The 20,653-nt window shown below is 41.8% G+C and overlaps 1 protein-coding gene across 4 annotated transcripts in view; it reads left to right on the forward strand.

Annotated features, from left to right (window-relative positions):
• Window positions 1-20,653, forward strand: part of CTNND2 (catenin delta 2) — a 529,941-nt gene that overhangs the window by 186,970 nt on the left and 322,318 nt on the right. For all 4 annotated transcript variants that reach the window (XM_089655247.1, XM_089655250.1, XM_089655248.1 and 1 more), the window contains exon 7: window positions 4,369-4,541. In XM_089655247.1, the coding sequence (XP_089511373.1) occupies window positions 4,369-4,541 (173 nt within the window). The remainder of the gene's footprint in view (window positions 1-4,368; window positions 4,542-20,653) is intronic.

Raw genomic sequence — 20,653 nt, forward strand, 5'->3', positions numbered from 1 at the left:
TTATTAACCTAACATTTTAGGCTAAGGGCAGTCACCCACCAGGGGAAATAAAATGTGAGGGAGATCTCAGCACTATGTGCAGTCTATGGAGATTCCTGTTCAAACGGCCGAACAAATGGGTATTTAGCCAAATGAACCTCCTGCAGCAGTGTGAAGTCAAACATTTAACAAAGGTTTTACTACCACTGCTAAATGTGACAGCTTTCTGCTCGGGGCTCCTGGATATTAGGGAGCCAGCACCCACAGGCATCCTAGCAATAATTGAGCCTTCTTTTGGTGGTATTTAATCATGTCTGGCTTTTTTAATTTTTGTCAAATAAATAAACGAAAAAAGACCAAAAAGTTTTCTTCATACATTTAGTCCAAAATGTATTCCGCTACATTTCTATGGTGAAAATAACCCAAATCAGTGTTTATTATTTAGCCTGTAGGAAAGTTATATAGAGTCCAAAAATTATGGTGTATATATCTGAAAATCGACCAGTCCTAATGTACTCTCATTTCAGAAATGTCAGGACAGTAGAGATCCCCAAAATGGCCCTTTTTTGGAAAGTAGACAGTCCTAGGTATTTAGTAAGAGGCATGGTTTTTTTTTTTTTTTTTGAAGTTGTAATTTTTTTGCCATCATTTGTTAAAAATTAAGATTTTTTTTTAAACATACTGTTACCAGTGCAGTACAGCATCATATAACTATTGTGGCGGTGATCAGGGACACTGACTGGTGACAGTATGAAAAAAAAATTCTATTTTTTTTTCTTTTTATTGCTTTTCTTTACAATTTTTTTTTTAACACACGGACCAGATATAATGTTACCATAGTAACAGTGTACTACTCTGGGAAAGTGATTAGGATTTTTTTTTTTGATTGCTTATACAGTAGGGAAAATAATTATTTGATCCCCTGCAGATTTCGTAAGTTTTCCCACTTACAAAGAAATTAAGGGTCTACAATTTTTATCATAGGTGTATTTTAAGTGATAGAGACAGAATATCAACCAAAATCCAGAAAAAACACATAGCTGTGAATTTCACTGCTATAAGCAAGTATTTTTACTGAATAAAATAGATTCATTCAATTGTTTTGTTGTGATTAGCTGCAATTGGCCACAGCTAGTCATATGGTACATTGTGATTGGCCCTGTCTCTACCATATGATCACTTTGACCAATCACAGCTAGCGACACAATTATACACAATGAATGGCATAAATCAAAGTCATTCATTGTTTACAGTTGTCATGTGATCTGCTGTGATTGGTCACAGCGATCACATGGTACCGGCAGGACAAAGCCAGTGACAGATCATGCAAGGTGCATTCTAGTAGGACGTCATATGACGTCCACCCAGAATGACAAAAGTCCCGCCCGGCTGTCATTCAGCTATAGGCAGAGTGGGAATTGCTCAAAATCTATACCAGACTCGAAGGATATGATAAGGAATTAGTGCGTGCCTCACACCATTTTTTTTCTACACCCATGTTTTTCAAGTAATGGGCAATGACCCAAAAGTGGGTCGTGAGCAGGGTGGACTGGGTCGCGAGGCAGGTGCCCCCCAGACCTCTCTAATGCCCCAATAAAACATCCGGTGCCCTGACAACATAACGTAATTAAAACTTCCAGCTGCACTAATAAAAATGTTAAGACGGCCAGGACTGCAACTACAGCCAACCTTAGTATTTGTATTATTAAAGCTAGTCAGGCCTTGTAACGTGGTGTGCACAGTGCACTTACAAACCGGTCCCAAGGCTATCGCGCTCATTTCTCTTTCCTTCACTGCAGTGCTGGGAGAAGAGTTGCTGCACCATGGGTCCATGTGTGGTATTCACCCCCCCCACAGACTAAAAAATTGAGGCTTTCAAACAAGAAAATGGCATTGTGGACAAGTTATGTTCCCAAAGAGATTTGATATGTTCCCCAATGCTTGTCATGAGCTTACACACCTGGACCGCAGTCAGAAATCAACTCAAGAAAACTATAATAGCACATCTCACCAAACAGCAGGAACGTTTCAATGACTACTTCCCAGAGCAAGCACAGGGATGACGGTTGGACAAATCATAGACCCCAAGTTGTACGAGGTCTAATTGCACTCATTTAAACAGGTTGGGACTTTATGGTTTTATCCAGACCCAGCGAGAAACCATAGGACTCAGCAACAAGAATCAGTGGTAAACTGGTAAGAAATAAATCATGGATGCCACATGGTGTGAGATCACGTACCAATGCTTTATTAAGGTTAAAAAGGTACTTGCATTGTTCATAATAAACAAAGCAATCTTACAAATGGACCAACCATGGGTCCTGGAGCGTGATGCCTGGTCCCCAGTCTGTTCATAAGATTGCTTTGTTTATTATAAATATAGTGTGAATCCTTTTTATCAGCTACTCACAATGTGGCATCTATGATTTATCTTTTACCGATTCTTATCTCTTATCTGATTCTTGTCACAGAGTCCTATGGTTTCTGGATGAGTCTGGATAGAACTACAGTGTCCAAGTCTGTTTGAGCGCCATTAGACCTCTTATGACTTCGAGTCTATGATTTGGGTAAGAGGCTGGTATATATGTGGTGGAGGAATCACATCACAGAGGATTTGTCAGCCTAAATCCTCAAGGTATAGAAACATCTCCGCAATGATCAGAAATGAGAGGCAATTGAGCTAAATTTCAAGTGTTGTTCCAAAGGGTCAGACTACTTTGTCCGATGTGATATTCCAGTTTTTCCTTTTTGCTACATTTGCAAACATTTCTAAAATGTTGTTTTCACTTCTTGATTATGGGGTACTGAGTGCAGAATAATGAGAAAAAAAATGTATTCTAATATTTTGTAGTATCAGGCTGCAACATAACAAAATTGAAAATCGTGAAAGGGTCTGAATACTTAATTTCATAAAAATAAGAACTGCTTAAACACATAAAACCACAAAGATAAAAAATTGTGTTGACAGTATGCCCCCCTGACATTTCTTACTGCACCCCCATATCAGACAAGTTAGATCCAGTCTTGGTGTATGGACTCTATAACTTTCCCACAGACTAAATAATATACACTGATTTAGGTTATTTTCACCAAAGAAAAGTAGCAGTATACATTTTGGCCTATATTTATGAAGAAATTTTTTTTTTATTTGCAAAATTTTATAACAGAAGTGAAGAAAACACTTTTTGTTTAAATTTTTCAGTCTTTTTTTGTTTATTTAGCAAAAAAGAAGAAAAAACAGTGATTAAATGTCGCCAAAAAAAACTTATCTGTGTGAAAAAATGATAAAAATTTTATTTGGGTACAGTGTTGCTTGACCACACAACTGTCATTCAAAGTGAGACAGTGCTGAAAGCTGAAAATTGGCCTAGGCAGTTAAGGGGCGAATGTGTCCATTATTGAAATATAGTAAAGTCTGCTGAAGTGAAGAATACACTAGTAGATTTAGATAGACCTGACTAACAAATTTAAGCTGAACTTCAGCTAACACCTTTTGAAAGGATAAATGCACCTTAAAAAAAGATGAAGCCTAGGAAGTTGTAAAGCATTGCACCTGCAATCAGCAGATCATGGTTGTAATGCAGGGCTTCTGCAGACTGTCAGTGTAAGCTGTCTGCTCATACCTCGTACAAGCAGGCAGTTTCAGAATGTCAGGAATGATAAATGGACTTCCTAAAGCGCCCAACAGCGCCTTGGTAGTTAATTGAGAACTACAAGCAAACAACTGTAAAGGATGTCGGTACTTGTAGTTCATTCACTCACAGAACACTGAATGAATGACATGGCTGTGTGGGTGGAGCCCTGCACTGCCGTGCTGTTTTCAAATAGTGACTGCAGGTACGGGGAGAAGATCCCCCGCCTGCGGTCACAGAGAGGGCTAGGATGGGAAGCGGCTGTAGGATTGGGAACGTGTTACATGTTTCACCCTAAAAAATGGGTGGAACATGTAACATGATCCCAAAGGTGAACTTATCCTTTAAGCAGTTACAGCAACAGTTTTTTTTGTTTTGGATTAAAGGCTGATAATTGTAAGCACCCATGTACTTGTCTTATTCCTCTAACTGCCAACTTTGCTGGACAGCTTGGTCTGTTAAAAGAGGAAAATAGCCCAAGAACATTCTCTCAGAAGAAGAAATACTCTCACAATATTCCATGCCTGGAGAAGATTCCCCAAGAACATTAGCTCGGAAGATAAAGTACCCTAAGAACATTCAATTTCCCCCATTTGCACAACAGCCACAGTTCTATAGATTGTGTGAAAAAATACTTAAATCCAATAAGCGAATGCTGGCTACTTCACATAGAATGAATGTACTTGCAAGTTCGTTGGATGAATATCTATGCACATTTTTTATAAATAGACCCATCATTGTTCTTCTCTTAACTCAGGGCCCAGCCTGCTATCCCAGAGCGCACTTCAGCTCAGTTCTAAACCTGAAGGGTCTTTCCAGTATTCATCAAGCTACCATAGCAACCAAACCCTTGCGCTGGGCGAAACATCAGCATTGCAATTCCCGAGCCGCAGCAATCAAGCCAGATCAGCCATTCAGAGCTATAACCAAGTAAGTAAAATTGTATATTCTGTTTATGTTAAAACTGTTACACTTTATAATTGGGGTCATACACTATTTAATAATTATAACAATGAAATTACTTCACTTTATCATTTAACCAAGTGAACACAGAAGTGACATTACTGAAAAAAGTTCTGATTTTATATATACTGGAACACTGTCTATCACTGTGGAAATATGGTAAGTGACAGTTTAGGAGATGGTTGCTTTAGCTGTCAAAACAAGAGTGAATTCCAATTGGAGACAGGTGGGTGTTGCCCACAAATAAGGGTAGTTTGCTCTCAGTCAGAGTCTCTGTGCAGACAGTTGCTGCTGAAGCAGTGTGTGGGAGGATGTGCTGGACCATGCCCACAGGGCTTAGTCATAGAGCCTGTATGACTAAGCCCTGTGGGTGGGGTGAATGTGCCAATTGGTGTGGCTTGGGAGGATTCGGCGTCTTTGAGTTACATTTTATATAGCAGACTAGGAAGGGCATTTCAGACACTGGCCTCAAAGAGTAGTGGGTCACCAAAGCTGGATAGATGGGCGCTTGGAGCAACACTCTAAGAAGCCAAGCAGGGTCACACTGAGAACATACTGGGGTGCCTGCACAGGCCAGACTGGCCCCACAGACAGACACCTTGACCAGACAGACGACTGAGGTAAACGACAATGGAACACTGTCTAGTGAGTTAAGCTGTCCATAGATTTGGCTGGTTCAGCAGGGACCGGACAAATTTCCATGTACTGTGGTTGTGGAGATGTTGATGTACCATTCGCCTTCTGTACAATCGCCCTGTCAGATTTTTGCCACTTGATCCATGTATTCTGAGAGTGGGGAAGCCTCCCCACTCTCAGTATACAGTGACACAGCAGGTAGGATACCCTCATCCATCTCAAATTTGTGGATGGGGTAATTGGATCAGCCATTGTGTAATATATAGTACAGTGGAGGGGTCAATGATGCTTTGTGTACAGCACAGTGCATGGTTAAGTGGTCAGGAGTATGTAGCATACAATATACCAAGCAGTGAAGCAGTCAGCAGTATGAAATGAATAGTACAGTAAGGCCCTCAGAAGTATGTAATAGACAGTATAGTGCACAGTAGTGTAGCCAGCAGTATGTAATTTACAGCAGAGAATACAAAATGGAGCAAATTAGACTACTGCATGTAATGTAATTTGAACAGTCAGGAATATGTAATGTACAGTACAGTAGTCATGCGTATGTAATACACAGTACAGAATACAGATCGGAGCAGTAATAAGTATGTAACATGTACAGCATAAAACTGTCATACAGTGTTACAATAAGGATTATGTAACATACAACACAGTATACATGGTAGACCAGTTAGGAGTATGTAATGTACATTACAGCTCACAAAGTACAATGGCCATGAATATGTAATATACAACAAATTTTATAGCAGAATGCACCTTAAAGCAGAGCTCCACCCAAAAGGAGAAGTTCTTCTTTAAGGCTTTGTCCCCCACTCCCCATTAAGGATTGGCACCTTTGGGGAGCAGAGGGAACCCAAATTGGACAGGTACCTGCTCCCACATCCGCTGCAGTCACATAGGCGATTGGAAGTGAAAGTTGTCCTCCCCTCCCTCCTTGTAGTCTTTTGGGACACATGACAGGTCCCAGAAGACTACGGAACTATTCACAAAGCGAAGCGCTACTTATGCATGTGCAGTGGGCACCCATCTGTGAAGCCGCAAGCTGTCACAGCCGAGTGCCCACACTGAAGATGCCAGCGCCGAGAAGACAGGATAGTTGGTCAACCCAGCCTGTGTGAGGACACCGCGGGATTGAGGGACAGGTGAGTGTTTGTTTTTTTAAAAGTCAGCAGTTACAATTTTTGTAGCTGCTAACGTTTATTTTTTTTAATTCCCATTGGATCTCTGCTTTCAATAGAGCACTATTACCACATATAGTGCACTAATACATCACTTCATAGCATAACTAAATTAACTATGTATACAAATGTAATATCAAACTTATAAAACAGTGCAACATTCATGTCACTGTATTATAAAATTGATAAATACATCAACACAGTGTTACAAAATATAACTTTATATGGATGAAACAGTATGACAGAGAACATAAATCCTTCAGCTCTTCAAAGAAGAAATTCTAACACACTGGTGTTTCCACATTCATAAAGTCCCCAGTGTTTGTGGTGAAGGGAAACATGGAAATTGGGTATATAAAGATACCTCCTAGTTTGAACAAATTGGACAGCCGCTCACGCCCCTATTTCTTATGATTGGCAAACACAGTTCTGAACTCTCCTAGTGGAACCCAGCTGCTTTTCAATAGTAAACTCCTTTTTCTCGAGGGGCATTTAATCCAGGAAGCATGAAAGGAATTAAAGACTACATAGCGTAATACCACTAACAACATGTATAATTGATAAAGGGAGATTAAAAATAGATTAGGGCCATTAAGTAGTAAATGCATATGATTTTTTTTTTGAGAACAAAGAGTCTTTTTTAGTTTCACTTTATGCAATGGTCTAAAATCATCCAAAGAAAAAGCCATATATAACAATATAAAAATAAATACATACAACCCCAATTCTAAAACAAATGGGATGCTGTGTAAAATTTACATAAAAACAGAATGCCATGACTTGCAAATATCATAAACCCATAACTTATTCACAATAGAAAAAATATAAAATGTTTAAACTGAGAAAATGTATCATTTAAAGAAAAATAATTTTGAAATTGATGGCAGCAACATGTCCCAAAAATGTTGTGACAGGGTAACAAAAATCTGGCAAAGTAAGTGGTACTAACAAGAAACAACTGGAATAACATTTTGCAACTAATTAGCTTAATTGGCAATAGATCAGTTATATGAATTGGTATAAAGAGAGAATCTTAGAGAGTCAGAGGGGTTGATTTACTAAAGGCAAATAGGCTGTGCACTTTGCAAAATGCAATTGCACTCTGTAAGAGCAGTTGCTCCAGAGCTTCGTAAATAAGCAGAAGCTTTGCTGACTTCCATCATCTAATCACATGCAAGCAAAAATGCTGTTTTTTTATTTTCCTTGCATGTGATTGGGTGTTCTTGCAAAGTGAATCTTTACCTCGTTTACTAAGTCCTGGAGCAATTTCACTTGCAGAGTGCAACTGCACTTTGCAAAGTTCAGACTATTTGCTTTTAGTAAATCAATCCCAGAGTGTCTCAGAAGTTAAGATGGGCAGATGATCACCAATCTGTGAAAAGCTACATTTTCAAATTGTTAAACAATTCAGAATAATGTTCCTCAATGTAAAATTGCAAAGACTTTAAATATATCATCATCCACAGTACTTAATATCAAAAGATTCTGAGAATCTGGAGAAATCTCTATGGACAAGGGACAAGGGCAAAACACAATATTGGATGCCTGTGATCTTCGGGCCCTCAGATGGCACTGCATTAAAAACAGGCATAATTCTGTTGTGTACATCACTGCATGAGTTCTGGAATCACTGTCTGTGAACAGAGTTCACCATGCCATCCAAAAATGCAAGGTAACTCATGTAAGAACCCATATCTGAACATGATCCAGAAACATTGCCATCTTCTCTGGGCAGAAGCTCATTTAAAATGGTCTGTTGCAAAGTGGAAATCTGTTTTGTGGTCAAACTAATTAAATTTTACATTCTTTTTTGGCAAACATGGGAGCCATCCTCCAGACGAGAGGAACCTTCCAGCTTGTTTTCAGTGCATATGGAATGGGCAGCTTGCACAACTGGAAAGTCACCATCATTTCTGAAAGATATTTCAAGGTTTTAGTGAAGCATATGCTCCCACTGAGGCAATATCTTTTTCAGGGAAGGTTTTACATATTTCAGCAGATCAATGCTAAACTGCGTACTGCATCTATGACAACAGAATGGATTTGTAGTAGAAGAGTCCGGATGCATAACTGGCCTGCCTAATGTCCAGACCTTTCACTAAATGAAAGTATTTGGCACATTTTAGAATGAAAGATATGACAAAGAAGACCCAGGACTGTTGAGCAGTTAGAATCATATATCAGGCAAGAATGGGTCAAAATTCTTCTTTCAAAACTTCAGCAATTGGTCTCCTCAGTTCCCATATGTTTACAGAGTGTTATTAAAAGAGGAGGGGATGCTACACTGTGATAAACATGGCCCTTACACAACTTTTATTTTTATTTATTTTATTTCAGGTACTTATATAGCACCGTCAATTTGCGCATTGCTTTATATATATATTTTGTACATTTACATCAATCCCTATCCCTCAAGGGGTATACAATCTAAGGTCCCTAACTCACATTCACACATATTAGGGCCAATTTAGACAGGAACCAATTATCCTACCAGTATGTCTTTGCAGTGTGGGAGGAAACCGGAGTACCTGGAGAAAACCCATGCAGGCACAGAGAGAACATGCAAACTCCAGGCAGGTGATGTTGTGGTTGGGATTTGAACCAACGACCCTAGTACTGCTAGGCGGAAGTACTAACCATTTAGCCACTGTGCTGCTTTTTGAGATGTGTTGCTGCCATCATTTTCAAAATTACCTTATTTTTTTCTTAAAATGGTAAATTTTCTCAGTTTAAACATTTGATGTGTTTTTTTATTTTCCTTTGTCAATAAAATATGGGTTTATGAGATTTACAATTCATTGCATTTTGGTTTTATGTAGATTTTACACAGCATTCCAACATTTTTGGAATTGGGGTTGTAAATAATTGGTATGGCAATCAAGCAAAAACATAAGAATGTTTGTACATAGTTATGTCTTTTTACACATATTCCTAATGGTCATCAGGGTCACATTACATTACTTACATGTTAAAGCTCCAATTTAAGAGCTGGAAAACATAAATAAATCCTGTCCCCTCCATCATCCTGCATAACCCTGACACAATATACTCTAACATTCACAAATAAGCCAGGACAACCTAGCCAGATTTTTCTTCATATATTGGCAAATGGCCTGTGGGGAGTTTCCCTAAGTACCTTGGATAGTCTTCAGCAAGAATCTTTGTTACTCTTCTTACAGTTCAGTCCTAGTTTTCCAGTGTCCTTCAGCACACGCTACCAATGCTGGGAGTGATCTGAATGGTATTTAAAGAGAATCTTCACCCTGTAAACAAAAAATTAAATTTAAAAGTCAACAGCTACAAATACTGTAGCTACTGACTTTTAAAAAGTACACACTTACCTGTCCCAGGATCAGGCTGTTTTCCAGTCTTTGTGTGTACAGCCAACTGTGATTCCTTGTGGTTTCACAGCCGGCTGCCCACTGTGCATCCACGAGCCATGAACAATCCTGCAGTGTCCTGGGATCTGAAATGTGTCCCAAGAGGCGGGGGAAGAGGGGGGGCTTAACTTTCGTGACCTGAGACAATCTGACCGGAAGTGGGTGCAGGTACCTGTCAAAATCAGGTACCCGCCCCCCCCAAAAAAAAGCATTCCAAATATGGGAGAGGAGGGGGGGAGGGAGAGGAAAAGAGTAACTTCCCCTTATTGGTGAAATTCCACTTTAAATACCAGCATTTGAAGAGGCTGGGGCTGTGTCATGTTATATGCTACCTAAAAGCTATAATACTGAAAAGCTATAATACTGAATACTGTCTAACTACTCTTCACTTACTGCCTGATTCAACCCCTGCTTGAACCTAACTACTCTCTCTTGACTACTGCCTACTCTTTGCCGACTTGGACTACCTGACTACCCTCTGTTTGCTGCCAGCAAGGAACACTGCTCCTACCTGACTACTCTTTTCTAGCTGCCTGCCTCATCCCCTTCACCCACAGTCTCTGCAGCGTAGCTCCACAAGTCCTGCCACCTCCTTGTGGAACAGTTCCAGGGGCTAGTTTGCAGTAATGGGCACTAGGGTTCCTAGCCATCATCCCTTTCTGGGTGCTTTGGTGAAGACTGACTGGTACTTTGACTCTGCACCCTGGGTTAACCATTGTCATTTGACAGGGGGCACTGAAACAGTAAGATACAACCAAGATGTCAGCTGCTAGAGACAGTTCTGCACAAGATATTCTCTGTAAATAGATCTACAAGTTCCAGATTTCTGTCCAAGAGTTCCAGAGCGGTTACCTTGACCTAGAGTTTTGTCTTTAGTCCCTTTTCACTACAGCTTCTGCTGGAGCACTTGTGGCTCCTGCTAAACTCATGTTGGTCTTGCCTAAGCTCAAGGTGCCTTTACCAGACCATTTTTTCAGAGGATTGTAGTCAGTTCTCAATTTTTTTTTTTTTGTGGCGTATGCCTTCTCTACTTCTCCTCGCAGCCCAAGACCTACCCCAATGAGCATGCCATAGTGGGTATCCTTTTCTCACTCCTTCAGGGGGAACTGCAAGCACTGACCTTTGAGATTAGAAAGTGTGACAGTAGCCAGCATCATTTTGCTGTTTGAGGTGTTAACCAAACTATATGACAACCATCATTGAGCGACCACAGCAAAATCATCTTTAATCAATCTTTTTCACTCCTGGAGACCTGTGAAAGAATACATTTCTGATTTGCAAAAGTGGAGTGTGAACACACAATGCAACAACACCATTCTCAACCCTGCCTTGGTCTCTCGGACAGTTAAAAGATGAGATGACCAGTGTTGGCATACCATATATGCTGAACAAGCACATCCAACTAGCCACCCAGATTTACCACCAAGAGTAGGAGAAGATGGGGCTTGCTATTCCTTTGAGATCTATCTATTAACACCTAAGGCACTGAAGGTTCAAACACCTGTAGATGTCCCAGAGCCAATGAAGATGGGCCTAGATCAACCTACCCTGTTTCCTGAGCAATGCCAGTATTGCAGGCAAGCCAGTCTTTGTCTCTACTGCAGGTCACTTCTTTTTCTTCTTGTCCTGTTGGCAGTTTATTTTGCTGTTGGCTACTCTTACTCATATTTCATGGTCACTGTCTTTGCAGGGCCCTGAAAGAACCATTAAAGTTAAGGCCATTATTGACTCAAGTACATGTGCCTATTTTGTAGATTAGTCCTTTTCCTATCAATTAAGCCTGACTCTTTGACTTAAAGCCAACGTACTTCCAAACTGACTGGCTAATGGCTGTATTATTGAGACTGAACGTGTTGGTCACAAAACCTACAGCAGTTTCTCTGAGTTATCAGGAGTACCTCTGTTTTGACATACTGTATCATCACCTTTGTTTCCTGTCTTCCTTGAGGTAGCCTGGTTACAGGCCACAATCCCAACATTTTTTTTTTTTTTTAGTCCGGAAAAAAAGTGTTTATTGAAACAAAAATTAAATACAAAAGACCAAATGTTCCAGGTTCCTCAGTACAGTGTCTATACACGACTCAGGACATATACACAATACACTAAGACAGTCCATCAATAGTCCATACAGTTACTCAGTATAAGCATAAGAGATCAGTCCTGCAGTTCTGACTGAAAACAAAAATACAGAATGTCAAACAAACAACCTATCCATAACCAGATCCACTGGCGCAAGGCCTGGAACTTCCAACCAGCTCCCCCATACTTTATTAAACTTAGTGAAGCATCCCCGATGTTGAAAAATAACTTGCTCATACCTCAGAGTAGTGCCCATATGCTCCACCCACTCTTTAAGAGTTGGAGGGGAAGTACTCTCCTAATGTAACAATATTTCTTTATGGGCCTGAAACAAGGCTCTAACAGCCTCCTCTGTAAACTGATTTGTTACCACATCATCAATAATATCTAAGATACAGCGTTTAGGGTCCAGAGGAAGAGTAGTAAGGAAAACTTGGTTAATGATATTAAGTACTGCCTCCCAATACCTATGCAGTTTGGAGCAACGCCACAGCATATGGATCATTGTACCATGATCCCTGCTACATTTAGGACAAATCAGATTGGCGAGAAGGCCCATTTTGGACAATTGCACTGGAGTGTAGTGCACGCCCAGTAGGATATACAACTGAGACAATCATTGGGTTGTGTCCAAGGAGCTAGAGTGGCCCGCTTCCAGCGCCATCTCCCACTGCTCACCAGGTAGTTCCCCCTATATCCATTTCCCACTTCTCCGCTACTCTACAAGGATAAGCTGCTGCATGGGTGTTCAGCATAATTGCATAACAGTGAGAATTAAAGCCTTTCTGACTAGGTCCCTGTTGTTGGGGAGAGAGAATCCTGGCAGGAAAACGTTGCGCCTAGACGGCATGTCGCAGCTGCAAATAATAAAAGAGCATGGATTGTGGTAACCCATATTGTGATTGTAGAGTAGAGAATGGTAGCAAAATACCCCCTCTCAAGATATTTTTCAGATGTGATACTCCTTGTGAGAGCCATTTCTTTGCATATGGCAATCTGGCCAGCTCAGGGTATGTAGGGTTATCCTACGCAGGGCAATATTTTGCAAAACCCTCTACTGCCTTTACCTGTTTAGCCTTACACCACACTTTGTGCATAAGTTTGTACTTGAGGAAGGACTGCTTGGGCCTAGAAAACCTCTGGGATTCTAGACCTTCAGAGAGGGAGGTTAACTGGGTGCAATGTAGGACCAAGGCATGAAAAGAGTCTACAGCAACCCTGGTGCCCTCATCGGCCCAGGAAATATCTGGCAAAATATGCTGCAGTTGAGCCGCCAAATAGTAAAGCAGGCATTGGGAAATGTAATGCTTTCAGTGCACTAAGGTTTCTGAAGTTGTTCCAAATGTATCCTTGAAGGGCCTTGTTTCCAAAGGAGAGAATGAAAAATAGCATTAAATGTATGGAACAACTTAAATGGCAGTACAACAGGGGAGTTATAAAGGCAATACAGCATTTGAGGCAAATTAGCCTGTCCCATCACAAAAAGCTTAAGTTTATGCCATATCTTAAGTTTGCCCTGGAACCTAGTGAGCAGTGGAGAGATGTTCAGGTGGGAGTAAGCCGTCAACTCAGAGGAGACGACAATGCCTAGATACGTAAAGGAGGCTACACAGGGAACAGGGCAAAACAGATGTAATTGAGGATTGGGTTTCCCCTCCAGAGGAAGCAATGCTGATTTGGACCAGTTAATGGTTAACCCAAAGTATGTACCAAATTCCCATATAATAGTCATAGTAACTTTCAAAGAAGCATCAATGTCCCCCAAACGTAGCAACATATTGTGAGCGTACAGCAGTAGCTTCCAATGCAAAGTATTATATCAGAAGGCCATGATCTCTGTAGAGGCAGCCAGTGACCATGGCAAACAGCAGGGTTGATAGGACATCCCTGCCATGTACCCCTACCAATAAGGAAAAAAGGAGACGCCCTACCAGCCAGTCTAATAGCGGCCTGAGGATTCGAGTATAACAATCATACCCAAGACACAAATACTTCCCCAGATCCAAAGGGTTTTAGCACATCCCACAGATACCTCTACTCTACACAGTTGAAAGCCTTGTTGGCGTCAAGGGACAACGCCGCTCTCGACCCCATATTATCCGAAGGCGTCTGCATATTGAGAAACAAGCGCCTAAGATTAATAGCAGTAGATTTATGAGGCATAAAGCACGTCTGATCAGGATGTACAATACAAACTACAACCTTATTCAATCGCTTGGGCAGGACTTTCGCCAGAATTTTTATATCAGCGAGAAATAGGAATTTGGATCAGTGGGGGATTTTCCAGGTTTCAGGAGTGGCAGTATAATAGCCCTGGTCACAGAGGCCGTAAGTCTCTGACAATGCAGAGCAGTGTTGAACGTTGTCAACATGCCATCCTCCCCAGGTGACTTATTTGCTGGGAACACACTGATCGCCTCCTGTAACTCTTCAATGGTGATTGAGGAGTCTAAGCTCTCATGCTGCGAGGCAGACAATTGAGGTAGATCTAAAGTTTATAAGTATTTGGATAGGTCATTGCCTGAGTAGCAGACCTTAGATGAATAGACAGCAGCATAAAATTTGTGTAGTTCAGCCATGACAAGATCAGGAGTATTAAACACCTTTCTCGAGTAGTCCGTAAGGCTGCAATGGGCGAAAAGACATCAGCCTCGCCTACATGCGCCCCGTTTGTTTCCCCTCTTCATAGAAGGCCTGTTTAAAAAAGAACCTTCTCTGCAATTCTGCTGAGGGCCCAAGTGCAAAAAAAGAGGGGTTGTGAAAAGAAATTCACAAAGAAAGCGGCTACATAATGAACAGAATGTGATACTCAGAAAAATTTCCAAAAATTATGCTTTATTACACATACAAATTTGACATATGGGCAATCGCCCTGGTTTACCATCACCTCAGTGTGAGACAATACACACAGACCTAAAACCATATAAAATGACACCAGAACCGGTCTAAATGCATGTGCAACAAGGACAATGACTACAAGAGTCTAAAGTCCCTGTAGCACAGGCGCATAGGTGGACACTTCCCAAAGGAGGTGTATACAAAAATTATACCATAGGTATACCATGACACGTGTTTATAAATGTGTAGACTAAGCTACTACCAGAATGGTTATATCCCAAACAGGGAATTTCAAAAAATTATACCATAGATATAAATATCACATGTATGCAATGCAGCAAGCACAGTATGCGTCAAAAAGAAGGCATGCCTCTAGGCCTATATGAGACAAAACAAAAATGTCATGTAAATGATGCAACACAAGTGGTTGGGGCCCATTCATCTGTGATTATTACCAGCTGTTTCCTAGGGCTCTTGAATAAAGATATGCCCCATTTTTTGCCGGGATGGAAGGATAGATGCATAAAGCAGCGCACTGCTTGAAATGGTTTCTTCACCACTGCATGTGGACTAGATACCACTTTCTGTGAGAAAATCAAGACACATCCCAATAGATCTTCTGCCTGTTGAAATACATGTGGTATATCTTGTTTCTTATACAAAGCACCATGATGTCCCCATCCTGTAGTGAAACAAACAATATGTGGAAAGTCACTGAAAGAGCTTTCACTCTGTATGGGATATATAGGTCATATATGTCACATAGGACCATATATCTTATGTCCTGCAACAGTCCACTCACCACCTGTGCAATGGATAATAGGAGAGGAAAGAATATCCTTCATAGGTGCTGCCATACAAGGCCGGGGAGGCCAAGGAACCACCGCTGACATCCGCCGATATACCGCGGGTGCCAGCCTCTTCTCGGCGCCTGTGCTGCCTAGGCTTGCCTCATGGCATGTGAAAATGGCTTCCTCCTTGTGGGTCAGCGTGCGTTCCACCTAATGCGCATGACCGGAAGTCCGATCCATCTGATTGGCAGAATCAGATGGATCGGAGACGAACTTCTGGTCCAGTTCCCTGAGACAAATGGGCCTCCTGTTGATGAGTAGCATTTTTAACAGCTGTGATTTCAGAAATTAAAAATTTCACTCAAAAAGGATTTAAAGGCATCCCAAGTAATAAGAGCATCCCTTCCAAGCCAGTTATAACGAAAACACTGAGCAATATGGGCCTCTATTTGCTAATGGGAGGGAATCAAATTTAGCCAGAAAGCATTCAGCTTCTAGGAAGCACGAACAAGGGTGGTAGAATATCTGGCTTTGACACTAAGTACCAAATGAGAATGATCGGATATACCATGAGGTTCATACCTAATATCTGTAACTATCATGTTAGAGGCATTTTTACCAAAACATAGGTCAATTCTAGATAGGGCAGAATGTGTTTTGGAAAAACATGAGTATAATAAGGTAGAAGGGTTCCTAGCTCTCCATAGCTCCAGCCAGCTCAGCTCCTCTGTAAATTGTGCCAACAGAGAAGGTCTGCCAGATGGTGTCCCTGGAGGGGAGGATGCCTATCCAACACAATCCCAACATTAACTGAACCTCAGGACTTCCTCTCACCTTACTCACCAGATCACTCTCTTTTCCTGTTCACCAAGTCTGTTTTTGATAGCTTACAGTGCTATCTCAAAACACTGGGACCTTGCCTTGTCCTTAGTTTTGGAAGTAGGTATATTTGAAGACACAGTAGGAGCTATTCTGTAGCTCTATTCTAGGAGCTATCCAATACTCTATCCATAAGGCCCTCTTATACCTAGCCGCCTTCTTCTCATGTAAAATGAGCCCAGCTGATAGGAACTCTGGCACCATTGATAGGGAGTTGCAGGGCACTTCGGCATCTATGGACCTTCTGGTGCCTAGGTGTAGCTGTATATTTCAGAGCTTTCATCTCGTTCTGTGTCACATGTGCTCATGCTAAGAGCAGCCAGTCCAAACCTTGGGGGTCTTTTTATTCCTGTGCCCATCCCAATTTACCCTTGTTAGCAATGGAGTTCAATGTGAAACTTCCATCATATGAAGAATATAACTAATTTCTGGTGGTTGTAGACCATCTTAACAAAATGACACACTTCCTTCCAATAAAGGGTACCCTTTTGGCTTCTGCTACTGCTGACATCTTTCTCAAGGAGATTGTAAGACTTCACAGGATACTGAATGACATAATTTCAGATACAAGAGTTCAATTCACTTTCAAAGTTTGGCAGGATAAATGCAGGAAATTGAAGATCCTCCCTGTCATCTGGCTACTGTCTACAAATTAATGGTCAAAGTGAGAAAATGAACTAGACCCCAGATCTATACCTCAGAAGTTTCTCGTCTGCTTCACAGTACAATTGGGCCCTGTTGCTCCCTTTGGCTGAGTTTGCCAACAACAATGCCCTGCACATAGCCACTTCCCAGCCTCTGCTTTTTTCCAACTCTGGGTCTCACTGTTCTACTCTGCCAAACTGGTCCCCTGAATCTTCTGTCTCCAGTGTACAGGACCATCCTTACCTTCCTATCCTTTAACCCAGGGGTCTCCAAACTGTGGCCCACGGGCTGGATGGGGCCCTTTGCTAGCCTTTATCCGCCCCTTGAGGCACTATTCCTACCTCTAACCCCAAAGACAGGTACTATTCCTCCCACTGACAGCAACAATGGGGTACTATTCTTCCCACTGGCAACAGTTATGTGGATCTAATCCTCCTACTGATACCAGTGATGGAGCACTATTCATCCCACTGACATCAATGATGGGGCACTATTACTCCTACTGGCACCAGTTATATGGATCTAATCCTCCCACTGACACTAGTGATGAAGCACTATTCCTCCCAATGACGGGACACTATTCCTCCCACTGACACTAAAGATGGGGCATTATTCATCCCACTGACACCAATGATGGGGCACTATTACTCCTACTGGCACCAGTTATGTGGATCTAAACCTCCCACTGACACCAATGATGGGGCACTATTACTCCTACTGGTACAAGTTATGGGGATCTAACCCTCTCACTGACACCAATTACGGGACACTATTCCTCCCACTGACACTAAAGATGTGGCAGTACTCATCCCACTGACACCAAATATGGGGCATTATTTATCCCACTGACAACAATTATGGGGCACTATTCCTTACACCAATTATGTAATCTTTTACTCTCGCTGAATACCAAGCCTATGGCAATATTTACTTCCAGCAATTCCAGGGCATTTTCTAAAGTCACTGGCCACAGTCCGGCCCTTCTAAAGTTTGAAGGGCAGTAAACTGGCCCTTTGTTTCAAAAGTTTGGAGACCCCTGCTTTAACCTAAAGTAACTGCAGAGATGCCTTTCTTAGGCTAAGCCCAGGGATATGAAGAGGAGAAGGGGTCCTGCTGTTAGCCTTGGGGATGTAGTGTGGCTTTTCATGACTAATCTAAAGTTATATTGTCCCTCCAAGAAACTGACTGTAAGTTAAAGCGGTAGTAAAGTCATGGCTTAAGAATAAAAATACTGGTCCCCCTGCAGGTGTAAGTCATAATGTACTAGTATGCACCATATACTAGCACATTATGACAGACTTACATGCAAAGAGAGCTCTCCAGTGTGCGCTTACATGGTTCCTCCAGCACTTCCATCTTCATTCTGTGTTCCTTCTGGGTTTTGTATCTTCGGCCGCTTGAATAACCGGTCTGGCTGCGGTGATGTCACTCCCACCTCGGCACACAGAGTGAGCTGTAAATGTGGTCTGAGCTGCGCATGTGAGGCTCAGGTCACATTACCCGCTGACAGGAAGGGGGGGACATTTATGTCGGGTCTTTTCTGTTCCAGTTTTAAATACCATGACCTTGCTACCGCTGTAATTGATATCTTGCCAATTCAAAAGCATGTAAGCTCAAACTCACCAAAGATTCATCCAGTGTTCCACATCTTCTGTATGAAGGCTGTAACTATTGATGTCTTTACTAGCAGGTTTCCTTCTCTGTCTTGTCATGTTCTTGTGGGTGGCACTGAAGAATTTGAGGTTGAAGCCATTGTGGATTTAAAATGTGTTGCAGGGCGATTTCAATATCTAATCAATCGGTTCTAAAAAAAAATTTGGGGGAGCCTAAAAACCACATTCACCTAGACCAGTGGTTCTCAACCTGTGGGTCGCGACCCCTTTGGGGGTCGAACGACCCTATCACAGGGGTCCCCTAAGACCATCAGAAAACACATATTTCCGATGTGTAAAGAGCAACTGCTGTGTTGAAAGCAGCTACGCTGTTAAAAGCAGCTACTGTGTTGAAAGCAGCAGTATTGGAGGTAAAACGACACTCATGAATTATAATTACTGGGTAAATAATTTTATGGTTGGGGGTCACCACAACATGAGGAACTGTATTAAAGGGTCACGGCATTAGGAAGGTTGAGAACCACTGACCTAGACTGACCATAGCTTTTATTTTTCTGATTGTTGCCTATAGAGGGGCAAGACAAGGTTATAGCTCTGTTCAGACCAGGGGTGGACTGACCATTTAGGCACTCGGGCGTTGCCCGAGGGCCCTGGGTCAGTAGGGGGCCCCATGAGATGCCCCTGGTACCTTTTCATAGGGCTTATTTTGGGTGTGGGCTTTTTGTGGGCAAGGACACAGGGGCCCCATGATCCCCTATTGCTCGGGGGCCCCATGAGTTGTCAGTCCGCCACTGGTTCAGGCATTGCTTATTTCCAACTGTGTTCCAGCCCAGGGTTTCCTTTTTAGTCTACTTACCATTACAGTTTGTAGTTCTGGGTTTCTAGAGCACTTGCTTGTTACAATTCAGTCCAGCTCTGTTTAGGCATCGTTCCTTTCTAGCCATTTTCCAGCTCTTTCTGCCCTGCTACAACCCAGGATTTCCTGGTGACCCTTCTTACAGTTCAGTTCTGGTTTTCCAACATGTATCAGCTACAGGGAAGGGTATATAAGCGCCAGCTTTTTAAGATACTGGCACTGTCTTCCTACCAGCTACCCGAGAGCTCTAGTGCTTAAGTCCAATATAATATACTGTATGCCTAGTTGTTGCAGACCTGAATTGCCTGACTACTGTAGGCTTGGTTAAACCCCTGCTTGAACTGCCATGTCTGTTGCCTACGTCTTGGCAACCCAGATTGCCTGACTACCCTCTGTTTTCTGCCTGTGAAGACTTCTGTTTATACCTGACTACCCTCTGCTAGCCCCCTGCCTTGATCCAGGCTTGTATCTGACAACTCTCCAGTCTCCTGCCTCACACACTATCTCTGCACTGCAGCGCTTCTGTTTCTGCTACCCCATAGTGGGGCAATTCCAGAGGCTGCAACCTGGTGCCCATTCATATCAAAGAAAATTGGGACCACTCGGGTTCCTAACCTTTGTTTCTCCTAGGCTGCTCAGGTGAAAACAAATTGGTACATTGTCTGTGTGCCCTGGGTGAACCTGAGCCACCTGACAAGTACCACCATAACCGCTCCTCACTCTGCTTTCCATACCTCTATGGCCCCATTTCTGTGCCCTGCCTGTGGACTAACTAATGGCATTGTATAGAATCTCCCCCAATTACCATGCCAACTAATATCACTGTATAAGTTCTTCTATAACTGCTTTTACACTGACTAATGTAGCTGTAACATAATCTGTTATGCCAGCTATTGAACTAATATTACTATGTATAACAAAGGCACCAATCTGCGTTTGATCACACTTATTAAGTGGCTTGGAATGCACCATATTTCCTACGTATCCATTTATGTCCATTATTGTCACATTTAAAAACATGGATAGCACAGGCACAGATACTGTAAAATTGTTGAAAATAGCAAAAACCTGCTAATAATATATGCATTTATAATTCTTTAAAATCCAGATAACAAAGAAATAACTGGTATTTTATTATTTAGAGATGTTAACAGCTGTTTCATTGCTTTAAAAGTAAA

Source organism: Staurois parvus, unplaced genomic scaffold, assembly GCF_062004578.1.
Source record: "Staurois parvus isolate SC_StPar_1 unplaced genomic scaffold, SC_StPar_1.0 ptg000829l, whole genome shotgun sequence".
NCBI lineage: Eukaryota > Metazoa > Chordata > Amphibia > Anura > Ranidae > Staurois > Staurois parvus.